The sequence below is a fragment of the Solanum tuberosum genome, unplaced genomic scaffold (genome assembly GCF_000226075.1).
Source record: "Solanum tuberosum cultivar DM 1-3 516 R44 unplaced genomic scaffold, SolTub_3.0 scf00008, whole genome shotgun sequence".
Classification (NCBI taxonomy): domain Eukaryota; kingdom Viridiplantae; phylum Streptophyta; class Magnoliopsida; order Solanales; family Solanaceae; genus Solanum; species Solanum tuberosum.
In genome coordinates, this window is record NW_006238934.1 from 2,017,797 (window position 1) to 2,035,506 (window position 17,710).

The 17,710-nt window shown below is 30.4% G+C and overlaps 1 protein-coding gene across 1 annotated transcript; it reads left to right on the top strand.

Moving 5' to 3' along the window:
* Positions 1 to 6,385: 6,385 nt before the first annotated feature.
* Positions 6,386 to 7,295, top strand: LOC102584776 (cysteine-rich and transmembrane domain-containing protein A). The gene is made up of 3 exons (XM_015309631.1): positions 6,386 to 6,491; positions 6,854 to 6,953; positions 7,093 to 7,295. The coding sequence occupies exons 1-3, from the start codon at positions 6,452 to 6,454 to the stop codon at positions 7,139 to 7,141; spliced, it is 189 nt and encodes a 62-aa protein (XP_015165117.1). The 5' UTR covers positions 6,386 to 6,451; the 3' UTR covers positions 7,142 to 7,295.
* The last annotated feature ends 10,415 nt before the right edge of the window (positions 7,296 to 17,710 follow it).

Below are 17,710 nucleotides of genomic sequence, written 5' to 3' on the forward strand. Positions count from 1 at the left end.
TCATAAGGACTTATTACCTCCCTAGACTATTTAATACCGTATTTTAAACATATATATTTGCCCACGTGGACAAAAAAAATAATGCAAAATTATAAATAGTAATGTGTCCACGTGGGCACATATATACCTTTAAAATACACTATTAAATAGTTCAGGGGGTAAAAAATACGGTATTAAATAGTCTAGGGAGGTAATAGGTCCTCATGAAAGTTTAGTATCGCAACAGCAAATTCGACCAAAGTTGGGATATTTTTCAAACCCTTATCCCTAAAAAGTATAACTTGAAGTTTACACAGTTAAATTTCTAATTTCTGTATAAAGATGTTATTTGTTTGATATTTTTTTGTTCCTATAACATAACATAAAAAGTTAGCTTCACTCTTTTTTTTGCCATTATAATGTGATGTGTTAGCTATTTTTGTTTTTTTGCCACTATAATGTAATGTTTTAATTGGTTTCTTGTCTGGTATTTCATATTCATTATAGTAAAATATTGTTATAAAGAATTTATTTATTTTTATAAACGCTATAGAAAATATATAATTGTTGTAAAAGGTTTGATTGTAATTAAATTATATATTTTGTATAACAAAAGTATTTTTTTGAAGAAAAAAAAAGGATTTTCCATGATGTGATCATTTTATGTGTTTGATTACCATGAAATCCATCAATATAATCATCGATTTTTAATATTACTAGTTTGGTGTAAGTGTTTTGCATACGTATCTTGTGTCATATCAATAAAATTATTTAAAAAATAGAAAATGATGTTAAAATAAATGGTATATCTATCTAAATGATTAGAATTTATACAGGAAGGTTAAAAAGTTAGTTAAATAAATGTGAGCCTCTTTTTTTAATTATTTTTTTGTTTACCATTTAATATAAAAAAAATATTGATTTTAAAGTCTTAAATGTTAGAACTTTTAATATAGTTCAAAAAAGGAAAGATTTAAAAAGCAAATTTTTGGTCAACTTTAAGTTACTAAATATTAGGAGTTCTTACCAATTACAAATAAGTAAAGACTTAATAGTTATACTTATAATAATTTCGAAATCCTCAATATTAGGATAATAACTATATGAAAAATTATTTGAGAAAAATAATACTCTAGTTAACAATTTTGTCTATGATAAAATCTTTTAATAGAGGAAAAATATACAATCAACAGAATAGTAAAATATATATTTTAAAGATTAACAATTATTTATCTATATTATATTCAAAGCATGTACGAATTTTTATTTTAGGTTTTAACCTTATTCTTTTAGAAGGATTTTTGGGAGAAAAACTTTGGAGAAGACACCAGTTTTTTTTTTTTTTGGTATTTTATCTGGAGATTAGTAATTAGTGATTATTATCATACATTTAGTATTTTAGTGTGATATACCAATAATATCACAATTATGGTATAAATAATGTCGAAATAACTAATTCCAAAATTAAAAATTTGGAAAAATGTCTGAAATATATTCGAACTTTGACCGAAACTGCTGTAACAATACCGAACTTTGGAAAAAACCTTTTACCCCCTGCACCATTTAATAGTGTATTTTAAAAGGTATATATGTGTCCACGTGGACATCATAAATATTGCATCATTATAAATAGTAACGTGCACATATATATTTTTAAAATACACTATTAAGTAGTGCAGGGATAAAAGGTCCTCCATAAAGTTTGGTATCGTAACAACAATTTCGGTCAAAATTGGAGTCTTTTCCCTTAAAAATTCAATCAAACTAGAAATATAATTATTCTAAAATTATTATTTGTAATCCCACCAATCAAATCAACCCTTAGAAAGCCTTCCCTTTCCAATTACTTATTTGGACCAATTTGGATGAGTGGGCAAATTCACAATTTATTATTGTTTTCCGTTTGAAGTGCTTTTAGGACAAAGTCGTTAAGGTTCGATAAGAATATGTCATTTTGGACTTTTTGCAAACAACAAAATGTTCTAATCCAGCAAAAAAATAAAATATAATGCGTGAAGATTCTTCTTTTCTACATTATTCCAGAAAGTAGGGTTTTTAAGAGAAAAATCATAAATAATTTTATGATTATTATATACCTATATTTGTTCATAAATACTACATAAAGGTGTTTTCTTTTCGTACCAAACTCAAGTTGCAGTGTTGCTGCCAAGCATATCATTCGTAATTGATTGCATAGTTTCCCTTATATATAATGATGACAAAAAATATATTCTCAAATAAATTTTCTAAGAATCGATCACTATTCTAAATATTATAGGTGTAAAATTGTTGTTCAATGTTTATAACGTCAGAATATGGAGGGCTTAGGTTGATCCCATCCTGAAAATTTTGAATTCTTGTGTGTAGTGCATGGGAGCCCATATCTTCCAAACGATCATATAGTACGATTACTCATCTTATATAAAATCAATAAGTAGATTTCATCTATCCTTTATAAAGGGTCATGTGTTCGAGCTGCAGGAACATGTTTTTTTTCCATTGGTTAAAAAATTCAAAAAAAAATACTTCTTAAAATTAAGAAAAATAACTTTTTTATTAATTGAAATAGTAAAAACAAGTCGCATTATTTCCTCCAGACTAACCACCACCCACCAGTGGCGTAGCCACATGGTGGAAAGGGTGTCCAATTGGACACCATTCATCGGAAAAAATATCATATATACAAGTAAAATGATACACGAAATTATTAAATAACATATTTTGGACATTCTTAACATAACAAGCTACTATTTCTGAACACCTTTTATAAAATTCCTGTCTACGCCACTGCTACCCACCCCATCATCCAACCATTTGTCTATTGTGGACCATGACTTAACAAAGACTAGTACTGGTAGTATTAGGAAGAAACAAAATAAACCAAAAATTCCATCTTATTTGTGGCCCAAAATACCAGATTCTAATTAATGTTCGACTAATTTTAAATTAGAAATTTATATAAAGGGATTTACAAAAGTAATATATCATCCCTAGGATTTAAAATCCAAAAGCAAATTTTGAATTACTTTTACCATCATATTAAAATCTTTCTTATGGCAAAGGGATTAAAAGGTTTATATATAATTAAAATAATTCATTTTTATCCTATTTATACCATATGGTTTTTATTCTATATACTTCTGAACTTGACTCCTGTTTCCAGGTGCAGAAAATAGGAGGAAATGAAATTTCAATTATGCAAAAGAATTAATTAATAAAAACTAGTAGATTCAAAAAATTATTATTATAGTGGACCAAGGTAGGTAGGGTATATATAAAAAATGCAACAATATCACACGTGAGATTTATATTTGTGTGATTTTGACTAATTATTTAAAAAATTGTCTTTGTCGTTATATATATATATAATAAATAGTTTATTTTATTTATTAATATAGTAGAATTTTTTACAATAAAAAATCCAATTAAATCTAAGCATGGTGTAATATTAAGGTAAATTTCATAAATAGCCATTTATCGGTCTTCGTAATTGTTAAAAAAAAAAAACAGTTATCATATAGTTTCAAATTCCGCTCATGTAATTGTTATAGAATTTTGGGAGAAGTGACAGAAATGGTCCCTTATCTTTGATAATAGGTTCAAATTAGTCTTCTAAGTATTATTTAAGCAGTTATGGTCATTTGAGATCACCAAAAGTAAGCATTTTTAATATTTACCAAACTATAATAGCTAAATTTAACATGAGAAAAAGTAATCATAAATACTTGAATATTTTATCAAAATAATTGTGACATGAAACTACACCAGACACGAAAAATAGATAAAAATAATACTTGATAGAAATTGCTCCTCGAAAAATTGCTACAGACTATTGAAAAACCAAAATAACATAAACTACTAAAATTATATTCCAAATATGAGTTCCCGTTGGGTATTTTATATCTTCATAGTTGGATTAAAATTTAACTATGAAAATTTGATAAATATTCGATAGAGATTAAAAAGAAACTCACTTTAAAGAAATTAAAAGATCAAAACTATTCAAATAATACGTAAAATACTTCAATATAACTTCTTAACATCGAATAAAAAAAAGAACAAGAGGATATGGGAATAGGATAATGCTTTTCTCAACCTAAGGAAAAAGACATAGGCTGGTGGAAAATTTGATGCAAGTCATGTGACGTGAAATGTCCCCATTTGGAATATATAAGCAACTCTTTAATGGAATATATAGAAAATATTTGAATCGATTTATTTTTAGTGTTTTAATTAAAGTAATTTATGGTTATATAAAATTAAATAAAATTATGTTAAAAATGTTATCTTATAATTTTTAATTTGTAAAACATAAGTGATAAATCTATCCGAACAGGCTCTACTACTACTATGTCAAATATGAAATGAGCATTTTGGGACTTGATTTTCAAGGCCTATGAAAAAACAAAGAGTCACGAGCCAAGTAGGAATAGGGTGTGTGTTTTTTAATCTTTTTGTTTGTTTGTTGGCGTCTTTTGTAAATTTGTATTATAAACCATGAGTAAATACTCGAACGTAGTAATAATAGATGAACCAATACAATTTATTATTATTATTATTATTATTATTATTATTATTATATAAGTGTCAAAAAGTTCACTAAATTACAAGGTAATCCAACTGGCCTTCCATCAAAACAAGAGAATTAAAATATATACCTAGGTAATATATAATTTTAAGTGACTTTTTTTTATATATATAGTTCTAGGTCAGTGTCATAGCAATTTGCAATGCTCTTTCACGTCACATTAATTAGAAATAATATAGCGTTATTTTACTTAGGGTAGGTCCAAAAGTTTAATAGTTTTGTGTTTGTGTGTATTACCTTTTAGCTAATATTAAGTAGCACTCTTTTCGTTCCTATAGATGTGGTACTGTTTGATCAGATATGAAGTTTAAGAAAATAAAAGAAGATTTTATTTAGTTTATTATTACCAGATTGTCCTTGTTAAAGACAATTTAACGCTTACTTTTACGGAAGTTAAGAAATAAAAAAAGATTTTGTTATGTTAGGCGAATTGTTCTTATTAAAGTCACTATAGTGCTTATTTTTAATTGACTTTTCTTTACAATAAAGTTTTAAGTATGACCCGAGTGTAATGAAGATGCTGCCATCAAATAATGGTTAAATAAGAAAAGGTAATATTCTTTGGAGTTTGGAGGACAAAGTAAAAAAAAATGTATCGCATAAATTACGAACGAGGAAATATTTTTGGATAGTTGTGTAATCCAACAAAGGCCTTTGCTACCAACTGGCATGTCTAGGGCCTTAAGTAAAGAATACTCAAAGTAGCAATGGGCTGCCTTACTCAATAGGGCTGACAATAGTCTTATTCAAATTTGAAATAAAAGTATCTGATAAAACATCTTAATCATATATTTAGGTGTCTAAATTAAACAAGTTGTATTTTGAGTGTTTAAGTTTAATTAAAACTCACTAACATGGTCAATATTATTAAGCCAATATAATATTATTCCAATAAACAAAAGAATCTCTTATGCTATTTGTCCCTCTCCAAACTCAATCCAACAAATTCCTTATCTTTCATAGTTTGAACAAAAAAAAAAACTTATAATGTCTTTCTTATTAGTGGATTTCAATTATTTTTTTTTGGACATTCCAACAATAAATATAAAAATATAAAATTAGAGAATATATTCTTTCTTCAAAACTATTTTTAAAACGTTTACTTAGGAGGAAAGTATAGTACTATGTAATTTTAGTGAATCAGCAAGTCACCAACTACATAGCTTTTTTCTTTTTTGGTTCATACTTTTACTTTATTTTGTATTTATTTTTTTTAAAGTCATTTTTGGCTTCCTTTGGAGTAATATACTATTTTAAAATATGGTAGATATACGAATTTCTTAAGCAACTTCTGTTGTTCACAAAAAACTATTTTAACACAATTACAGCTTATTTGGTTAATCTCTTAAAATCAGGTTATTTTAAAAGTATTTGTTATCAGACATATTTTTCAAAAAAATACTTCTATAGAGTAGTAATTTGTGTTTGACTAATCAACTTGAAAAATATTCTTATAAATATAAGTGTGATCAAGATTTCAAAAGTTCTTCAGAAAAAACATCCGTTAACCTCCAAAAACAACTTATGTTACTACTCAAAAACATTTATCCCTTTCCTAAAAACTTGATCAAATTAAACATATTAACTCTATAACATAAGCATTTTTTTAATAATAAAAGTAATAAAAAACACTTTCGACTTCAATTCCCAGAAATTTGACCAAACAAGTTGTTAAAGTATATTAAAGTTAACATTCTAATTCTATTTACACTTGTATGTTGCATCCTAATTTCCTTTTGCCTCTTGTCAATCCAACTGAAATTGTATAAATAGAGGGTAGCATTTGCAAAATAGAAACAAGTACTTGCACACTTTTCATCCAATCAATTGTTTATAACTTAAATCATATATATATATATATATATATACACACCATCTTTCAATATGCAAAAGCAAGAAAACCAAGTAAACCAACCTCCTTTAGGTATGTATATATTTATTTCCCATCTATCAAGGGCGGAGCTAAAATACAGGAATAAATTTATAAAATATGGTAGATATATGAATTTCTTTGTGAAAATTGAAGCTTCGCCACTGTCCTCAACCCCCCCCCCCGACCCCCTTCCCCAACACACACACCTCCCTTTATTTCACGCTCTCAAGCACGTGCACAACAACTCATGGCGCGGGGTGGAGAGTTAAGACGGGTTCAATTGAACCTATTGTTTTCTGCTCGTATTATAATAATATATATGTAAAAAAAAAAAAAGTTAAAATGTGTACATGTACTAATTAATATCACACTCATTCTAAACCAACATCTTTTTACTTTTGTATGGGTTAAAGGCTATCCCATTGAATTTACTCCAAATGAGAACAAAAAGAAGAAGATGAAAGGGTGGCCAAGAAGTAAGCCAAGAGGAGAAAGAGGGTTCTTGGAAGGATGGTAAGTTTGTTAAGTAAAATTATTTGCAAATATATGGTCTCAAATCATAAGAGACATATTATATAGTATTCTCTAATAATTAATTTCTATCATGAACTCTAACTAGATTAATTGTCTTTTTTTTTTTTTTTTTGCAAAGCCTCTTTGCATTGTGTTGCTGCTGGCTATGTGAAGTTTGTTTTGACTAAACCTTTAGGGGGGATATGACTCATCTAAAGGAATCAACTTGTGTATGTCTATTCAACTAGTGATGCAATATGTACTACTATATGTGATCCTTCACTTTGGCCCTTTAATTATGTAACAAAATATGTTGTTATAATTTGAGACTTTGTATTGATGAAGTTTATATATTTCTTCTTGTTTAATGAATAATATGGTTCTTGTATTCCCTCCTCTCATATCTCCCTCCACATATACACATACGTGGTGGCCACAGTAATGATTACAGAATCAACATAATTCAATAACTTCAACTCAATTCATGTATTTATGTTTAAATTGTTTATGTAAAGTAGGTATAAAATAAATAGTAGTTTCTATTTAGAATCCCAAGTAAGCAAAATGAATTGGAAAAATTACCTAAATACACATCTTATTTTACCATAATCTCTAAAAAAAATTATCATTTAAATTTTTTTCAAAAATCCCCTTTTGGATACATCATTCTACTCTCACTGATACATCCCTATCTCCCTCTCAGATACATCACTCACCTCTCTGATACATCCCTTCTCTCTCGGATACATCCCTCCCCTCTCGGATACATTCCTACCCTATGTATCCGGATGTCCTATTCCCTCTTTGATACATCCCTGCCCTCTCGGATCTCCCTCCCCAATGTATCCGGAAGTTTGTTGATGTATCCGAAAGTTTAGTGATGTATCCGAAATCCATAAATTTTGAAAAATAGTAGGGAAATAATGCAATTAGCTCCTAACACTATAGGATTTATGTAAATTATACCAAAGAATTGTGGTTCAGAATCCATATACGCACACATCAATCAGCTGCAGAACATTAGTGTTGGATTCACAATCTACTTGAAGAAAAAGTACTATTACTGCTCAATAGTACCTATGGAGGGACCAAAATTGATTGAAATGGCATATATATTAAATGTGGTACATTTTGATCATAGAAATAGAGGGACCAACCTGTATAATTTGTTCTTCCATATTGCTGCACTATTATATGCTTGCTGGTACAAAATGACTTTAATTTCTAACATAATAACCAAAAAAGGTGAATGAACATCATTGTAATTATTGTATTCTGCAAAAGTAGAGATCTATATAAATTATTGTTCTCAAACCTATTTTAATTTGAAAACGTTATTCTTAGTTGATGGTCTACTGGAAACAATATCTAACCTTAGTCTAGATATACCTCACCTCTCCCGACTCCACACCTTACTTATGGAATCACAGTGAATATGTTATTGTCACTTCTATTAATTTCAATCAATTTTTCAACCTTTTATGTATTTATTTTTTAGTTTACACATAAAGATATTTGAAAATAACACACAAGAGACTTTTGCATAATCATTTTTTTCTTTTCAAATTGTAAATGATAATTAAAAAAAATCAACCATCCAAGGTATCTTCCAGAGGTGGTGGGGTGGTATGACTTCTACCATGTGCATTAATCAAAAGAGAAATACAAATAGAAGGGGGACATCAAGCCAAAAACCTTCAAGTTTCGAGTTTTTATCTAGGCTGAACACCAAAGAATACTTATCACCAAAGATTATATATGGTGAATTAATGGATAAGTTCTTTTATCTTTAACCAAAGATTTTGGGGATTCAACTTTTGAATATGAAAAAATTCAGACAGAAAATGCTTCCCCTTTCTGATGCAAGAATGGAAGTCGAGAAGGAAACAAACTACAAACTAAGTTAAAGTAAGAACTAGGCTAAGTTAAGCTAAGGATAATTTCATTCATATCCCCAAATGAGTACATACAAGGTATTTATACAATGTAAAACTAAACCCTAGACAAATAGAAATGACAATACTACCCTAATAAACTAACTTAGGATCTTAAAGAAATAGGAATAGAAAATTGGGACTAAAATGTAAAGGATGGAAACTATGTAAATATGCCACTATTGAACTCCCTTGGTTCAACTTGCAACATTCCTTCCCCCTTAAAATAAACCTTGTCCTCAAGGTTAAAAACATGAAGGGTATAGTGAGTGTCTTCCAAAATTCACTTGAACTCCAGTAAGCATCCTTGAATTTATGCTTCCAAAACTCATGCTTAACAAAGTCATACTGCAAGGAGAAGACAAGCACATGGGCAGTATTTTCCAACCCAATATCAGTGAACTTCCAGCCAGCAGCTTTAAGAACCAACAAGGTAATTACATTGAGTCGATTCCTCATATCTCTACCCTGTTTTCCTGGAGCCTTGCCAACTACCGAGAGAATGGATGACTCGTGTAGAGGTTCTCCAAGGACATGTAGAATAAACCATGTAAAAGAGACAACATTGAAAACTGAAAGTGCAACAATGAGCCTCAAAATGCTGCCAAGTTGTAGTAGTCCATCTTTTAATTCTAGTATCATTTTCATTGCAAGACCATGCCAAAGTTGAAGTAAGTCATCTGATGCAATATTACCACCATGTAATATACTTACCAACTGAATTTGATCCCTACCCAACTTTTTTATGAATTTTAGACTATAGTTTAGTTCCCTCAATTTACTCCTCCAGTCAACTAGGCAACTATATTTCTTCTCTTTGAGTGAGCAGCCATTGTGACTATGATCTTGAGAGAAAATGATATCCAAGGGCTGATACAAATGGCTCCTAGAAGCAGAAAGATCGTTTAGTAGGTGTGTGATCAACTGAGTACTGAAAATAGCAAGTAAGGAGACGGTATCCCTTGTCAACCACCATTGCAGATTGTTAGCAATACTCATTCCACCTTGTCCCAATCTTTCAAAATAAGAATTGTAAAGCCTTGATTTTCCAATACCCAAGATGTTTAAAATGGTGTTGTAGTATATAGAAAGAGCCATGAAAATAGGAAAATTCCATGAAATAATCTGACCAACAAGTGCTCTATTTCCAAATTGTATCAGTACTCCCTCCTTCAAAACTTCCTTGACCTCAAGGAAGCATCTAAACAAACATGAGCATAAGTGAAAACAGTCACCTGGATCAAATGGAAATCGTAAACAATCACCAAATATATGAGCTCTAATCTCAACTTGGTCAACAATGTTGGTAAGAGCATCAGCAAATGTCAAAGGAAGTGAAGCAGGGAAGTTTGCTCTCCACGAGAATTGAACATACTCCTCGAGGTTTCGTTTTCCCGTGAGTACAACAATAACAACGTTGTCATTTTCTAATTTAGTAGAAACGATTGATTCATCTAAATTCACAGACTTCCATGAACAAGTCACGCAACCACAATCAACCATTAAAAAACCTTGCCATTTTAAATATTTCTCAAGTACTCGAATTGCACTAACCTTAGCGCTTCCTGGCACTTGTATAGCTTCAGGTCTCTTTATTACAGTAGCTGCAGCAGGAGCTAAAGCTGAATTAGTATCTACCCCACTTAGCAATAAAGCGCCACAACAGTTAACTAGAGAAAATAAAAAGTTGTTGCTCGACATTGGAAACTCAATCTTCTTTTGTAATGGATAACCCCTAAGCAACATCTCTTGCGATATAGAAGATCTCCCCAAGTACCTAATTCGGATTTTCAAAAATGAGCAACCTCTATATGTCGTAAAATGCCTCTCGAAAGCAGCTGGACATTCTCCTGTAGTAGGGATGTTGCTTCTGATGAATAGTCCAAGTGAAAATTTCAGACCTAAATGGAATTCGGCACACTCTTCATCTGCAAGGGCTACAACTATTTTGCCTTTCTCCTCAGAGAAACTTGCAGTAGTAACAGAATCTTCATTCCCGATGCAATTTAATTTGTCAAAATAACCCACAACATCACAAGTTGGCATTTCTTCCCATTGATCTTTTTGTCTCCTCCTCTCTTCTTTTTTCTTAAGTTGACTCAACTTTAAGAAATACTCCACTGTTGTTACCATTTTCTCTTCCATAGAAGGGCTGTTAATAACAATGAACTGATTTGATTCTTTTACAACATTTAACACACAAGTCTTTCCTTCCTTTTTTGGATAAACACTATCGACCAAAGCTAACTTCATAGGGTTGTCTTCCTTGTTGTATACAACCATGTCACTGCTGAAAGCAAGAATTTCAAGAGCACGAACCTGATAAGGAATAACAAAATCAGTAAAAAAGCATTTGGATTCCAGATTCTTCACTTGAAGCTCATAATAAGTAGGTGGATAGCCATTAAAAGTAGCAGTGGTGTCATATGATGTTTGATCAAAAATTACTACTGACTCTGTTATGCTCTTGGTAGTAGTTTCTAGTTCAATAAAACTTTGTGAAACATCAATTGCTTGAGAAGGCACATCAACATAGGTTTCACAAGTTCTCAGAGAGCTTTCATCAAACACCTTGTGTGCATTCACATCAAGGGGTGATGGACTTCGAGAAAACTCTTCCTCCTCCTTATCAATTCCATTCTCCCCCAATTCAACCTCCAAATCCAAGTTCATTTTGCAATTATCTTTGTTGTTTGGAACTGCAACTTTTAATGTTACAGGAACACGAACCTTCTGAGAAGGTATAGTATCATTGTCTCCAAATTTAGAGATATGATAATAGTTGGTGAGAAGAGGCTGGTGAACCTTAGTAACGACAGATGGTGATATCACGGCTTCTAAAATCACCGCATTGCAACTCCCAACGACTTGAGTACTGCCTGGTCCTTCTTCACTGAAGCTGACGTTACTGTTGATAACTGTGGGAATCACTTTATCCATCAGAGGGTCTTCGGGAGAGAGCCAACCCGTGGACGTATTGATAGGAGACTGTTGATACTGACAGGACAATGAAGGATTGGGATGTTCAAATCGGTAGTTGGTTCCTACCATCCTTGGGTCAGAGCCAAAACCCATAGCTGCAGCTTCTTCCCTAACCACACCATCATACCAAATATTCGAGGATGTCCTAGCAAACTCCGATGGCTGGTAGGGATAAAAAACTCTTCTTTTACTTTACTTGCAAATATTTAACGGAAAAGGGCCAAAAATACCCCTGAACTATTCGAAAAGGTCTAAGAATACCCCTCATCCACCTATTGAGTTAAATATACCCCTCAATCCACCTTTTTGGTCCACTATTACCCTTAAAACTAACAATCTTTTATTTTTTATTTTTTATTATTAATAATTATTACGTGGCATTTTTCTATTGGATAAATTTAAATTCCAACCCACCAATTTTTTTTCAACCCACCCGACCCATATCCACATTCTTTGACCCAAACCCAATTAAGAAATTCATCAAAAAATAAAAGATTTGATCATCTTTTTTCTCCCCCTTGAACCTAATAAATGAGTGTCTTCATCAGTACAAAAATGACTCTGTTTTGGAAGAAATGAAGAATGCGTACATGCTCCAACAGAATGAACAGGGATCACTTAGAGTTTGAGTATGCCTTTCATGATTCTTCGAGTTAAGTCGTCTCCACATCGTCTGCAGTTCAGAAGGCCTTCACTTTCTTATCAGAATTTGGGTGTGATTTGTGAACAAACAGTATGTATTTGGGTTGTTTGTGGTGGAACTGATGCAAGAATGGAAGTCGAGAAGGAAACAAACTACAAACTAAGTTAAAGTAAGAACTAGGCTAAGTTAAGCTAAGGATAATTTCATTCATATCCCCAAATGAGTACATACAAGGTATTTATACAATGTAAAACTAAACCCTAGACAAATAGAAATGACAATACTACCCTAATAAACTAACTTAGGATCTTAAAGAAATAGGAATAGAAAATTGGGACTAAAATGTAAAGGATGGAAACTATGTAAATATGCCACTATTGAACTCCCTTGGTTCAACTTGCAACACTTTCAATGTAATATCTTACCATATGAGATCCCTAAATTTGGATTATTCAAGATCCTAATACAAATACCGAGACATAAGATGTCTTGTATTGACTTCAAAAATTTCATGTTACTTGTCTTGATTTAGTAAATCAAAAGTGTTTTGATTAACGAAAGAAGTCTAATTTATTTGTCATAGACTAAAAATAGAATTTAAAGTCTATATATTGACGATGTAAAAGCATTTACATAAGTTTATTTATAAGATTAATTATTATTATAAATAAATCTCTATTCTACTTTAACATGTTAAGTTACACTAATTGTGTTAAAACTATATGCAACTATTAATATATAACATAAATCCACAAAAAAAAAATACTTGATTGTAAGTTTTAAGCATTTAATGGCATAGAAAATATTTTTTTAGATAACGCTTTTTAACACGTACTACAAACATTGATAAATTGGGATATATAACCTTTATAACATCAAATTATATAACTTTTTTTGGTTTTTTCCCCGGTATTCGGAGCCCACATTGGAGCTCCGATTAAATTCGGATCGTGCACTGCAGGGCCCAATTCGGGGATGGTGCTCCCAACAGGATTCTCCATACCCAGGGCTCAAACCCGAGACCTCTGGTTATATAACCTATTATAACATGCAAATTATCTGTCAATATATATAACTTTTTTTGGTTTTTTCCCCCGATGTCCGGAGCCCACATTGGAGCTCTGACTAAATTTGGATCGCGCACTGCAGGGCCCAATTTGGGGGTGGTGCTCCCAACAGGATTCTCCATACCCAGGGCTCGAACCCGAGACCTCTGGTTAAGGGTGAAACACTCCACCAATGCACCACAACCATGTTGGTGTCAATATATATAACTTAAATCACCCGATTAGCAATAAATTAACTATCAATGAAATCACATTACATTTTAGTGGGAATGTGGCTATGATACATTTCTAGACAAAGATAAAGTTATTTCAAGGTAATTATAGTACAAAAAGAATTGATTTATACCCAAGTCAAATCCCAAATAATTTGCTAAAAGAATAACAGCATCATACCTACTGCCTACAGGCTACTCACTAATTTTAACTTCAACAAAAGATACAATTTCTAGGAAAAACATGAAACAATGATAATGTTACATTATTCGAAGAATTATTTACACAGTCAAATCATTTATAAGATAAAACATTAATTGTCACTCTCAATAATAATATTCATGACATATACAACTTAAATCCTCGAAGAAATAGGAAATTACATACCATGATTGGAAGTCGAGAAATAAGCATCCGATAAAATTAAATTTGTGTCATTCTTTTGCAGGGGCCATGACAATAGTTTCTTTAGTCGGTTATTGCTAATGCAGCATCATCAAGATTCACATTTAATTGCATTTTAATGTCGAATATTTGAGAATCTTAATAGTGCTGCATTTGCAAACAACGACTGTGTGTACCAAGAGATATGATGAACAAAATTAAAGCAAACAACAACTCACGATGCCTATGGAGACTAAAAAAATCACCATTTATCATTGAAAAAAAAACAAAATCATAATTGTTGTACACAAAAGTGTTTTTTATTTTTTATAAAACCCTAAATTTAATAAGGTAAATATGTTGAAACACACTACTTTTGCCATCAATTGGAATCATATGACATCAATTTTCAATAAATCAAAAGTAGAATCAAGTAAATTAAGAGAACAAAAAGACTATCAAGGGTGGGATGTGGTAGGACGGATGAAATATATTTTAATTGGATCTTACGTGATGTGAATTCAGATTGATAATACCACGGGACATAAATAAAATAAAAAAGAAAAGAAAAAGACCACCAAAAAGATATAGTGAGATCTCGGATTCAAACCCTATAGACGAAAAATCCCTATCAAAGCTTCCTCTTACACGAATCTGGATTGGTCGAGCTTATATAAGTATCGAATACCGGAAGCTATGCATATAAACAATTAAATAAGAAGAAAAAGGGCAGATCTTTGTAGAGTATGATCTTCACATATATGTTGAGATTTTAGATCAACAAAAGGGTATTTGACACACATATTAACTAGATCAAGAAACTTGATATGTGAAATCAAAAAAATTTGATAATTTTTAGGGTTTCAAAAAATTAAAAAAAATATCCTAGTAATTAAAAGAGCCATGGCTTATGAATAAAGGAGAAAAAAACTTTGGAGTGTGCATATAGATCTATGGCTGCCATGAGTTAGTGAGCTTTATTGTGTGCTTCTATGAGAGAGAGAGAATATATTATATGAGTGGAGAATTAGTACTATAGGGTTTTGGGTTGAATTATTCAGCCAATTAATTATTGGCATGTTTTATATTTATGTTTTTTTAATTATAAGTATGTATTATATATTAAGGGACGTTTGGTATGTTGGGTTGTACTTGTACAAACATAAATAGTTTTTGGATAAAAGTTTAGTACATACTCTATTCCTTGTTTGGATGATAGGAGTTGCTTGAATGATAAGTATCCCTGACTTCCAACCTGAAGGTTATGAATTCGAGTCACCAAGGAAGCAAAAAGTGTGGGAGCTTCCACGGATGAGTTAAAAATAATAATAATAATAATAATAATAATAAAATATTCCTTGTTTGATTAATAATTAGTATGTGTTTGAATTGCCTTATTTTATGTATTTTTAAGTTTAAATAGTTTTGAACTATATTTTTAAACATTTAGTTTTAAGCTAAAATAACAAAATAAGTTTAAAGCAAGTTAAGACTTATGATTATAAGTCACAAGTTATAAACTCATACGAATAGACTCTAGTTATATCCCTATCGGGTCATGGAACAATAATATTAGAATTAGTTAGTCCTGAATAAAACAAATAAAAATGACAAAAATAATCATGAGATCTCTCAAATCAAACCTTTTTTCTCCTTTTAAATAAGGTGGAAGTTATTTTTAAAACAAACATTTTTTTTTTAGAAATTATGCCATGCATATCATTTTTAATTATAACAATATGAAACAAACTTTGTTTAAAAAGTAATTTACATCAATCTTACTATAAAATTAAAATTCTCACTTCACATCTGTAATTAAAGAAGAATTTTATCACAAGTCGTGTATGAATGGTATCAACTGAGTACCATTTTGTCAATATTCTTTACTAGTTGCTACCCACAAAATAAATATTAGTAGAAACTTTCTCTTCTCAAGAGAGAGAGAAGAAATATTTTTTATCTTATTTATTTATTTTTTAAAAATTCAAGATTTTGATTAAGGATAAATGTGCCAAAGACTTTAAGTGCGTATTGTTGTTGTAAAATTAGATCTTGAGCTTAACTGATATCCAAAATTAGGGTTGTTTTTGGTTATGGTTAAAAAATCCTATTGAACGTAATCCAAACCAAGCAGATTAAAAAATTAATTTTTGGTTTGGTTTGGTTTGGTTTGGTTAGGTTCAATTTTAAATTTTGAAAATCGATATTATTTGGTTTGGTTTTAGTTTTACTAAAAAACAACCGCAAAAATAACCATACCGAACCGATAAATTAGATATATAATTTTTTTAATTATTTATATATTATTCATAAATAAAATATAAATTTTTTGTTAAATCTTAATTAACCTAATGTTATAAAATAATATATTGTGGATGTCCACTACATCAAGAAGTTACTTCATACTTTCCTCCATTATGAAGATAACCATAACCTCCACCTTTATAACCATTATTCTTGTAACCTTTCACTTCCATAACCTCCCCATTATATTCATGTTAATGTCATGTTTATGACTAACCTTTTGTATGCCTCTATGTTACACTATAAATGGAGACATAAGGGTTCATATTGTATACACTTGAAGATTTGGTGAACACTTGAAAGAAAGAAAGTTATCTTATATTGTTCCTCTTGTCTTATATTCTTCTTGTCTTCATCTTTATATTATTCTTTCGTTCTTAAGTTTACAAAAATACAATTATTTATAGAGTTACTTTCTCATGCAATTATTCAATTAACACTATTTTATTTTATAGATAAAACAATAGTAATTGAGTGTTCTTTATAGGGAAAATGGTATGAAATAGCAAACTATTAACTCAAAATAAATTTTGTAATCACAGTTTCATTTAATTCTAATTCGAGTAATTTCCCTGGACAGTCACCCATGTTTGGGAAATTACCTAGGAATATCACTTATGTTTGTTTTAGGACCACAATATCACCTAACTTTACCTCTTTTCCTCAAAATATACTTGACACAAAAAAAATATTATCTCTCTCCTAATAGGATGCCATGTCACATTATTCCTTTTTTATTATTAACATTTTTTTAAACTTCAAAACTTTTTTTTTTAATTTCTTAGCAGCGATTTTGCTTTTATTTTTTTAATATAAAAATGCTGTTATAGCAGTGATTTTAAAGAAAAAATATTTTTTTGAGAAAACCAACAGTGATTTTTATTTCTTTTAGCGGAACGGCGTCAATTTTTGTCAGAACAAAATCGCTCCGTCAGGAGCGATTTTGCCCTTTTGGTTAATTTTTTTTTTGATGTGCCGTTTTTGTTTTTTAAAGAAAAAAAGTTGCACTTTTGACTCCGGACTCAACAAAAAGGTGTCATTGCCCATTAGTGCCCATATAAAAACATTATCTCGCTTGAAAAATTGGAGGAAGCCACATATTTTCTTGAAGAATCGGAGGAGCTCATATTTGGATTTGCCGCCTAATCCCCTAGAACTAGGGTAGAAATTTTTGGGCTATGTAATTTTTTTTTACTAGGTAATATGGGTTGTCTAAATTTTTTTTTAAAA

Bases quoted from the DNA above. Each gene is read 5' to 3' on its own strand.
- LOC102584776 (XM_015309631.1), top strand. From the start codon at position 6,452: ATGCAAAAGCAAGAAAACCAAGTAAACCAACCTCCTTTAG. The intron at 6,492-6,853 runs GTATGTATATAT...TATGGGTTAAAG, and splicing joins AGTAAACCAACCTCCTTTAG to GCTATCCCATTGAATTTACT. The intron at 6,954-7,092 runs GTAAGTTTGTTA...TTTTTTGCAAAG, and splicing joins AGAGGGTTCTTGGAAGGATG to CCTCTTTGCATTGTGTTGCT.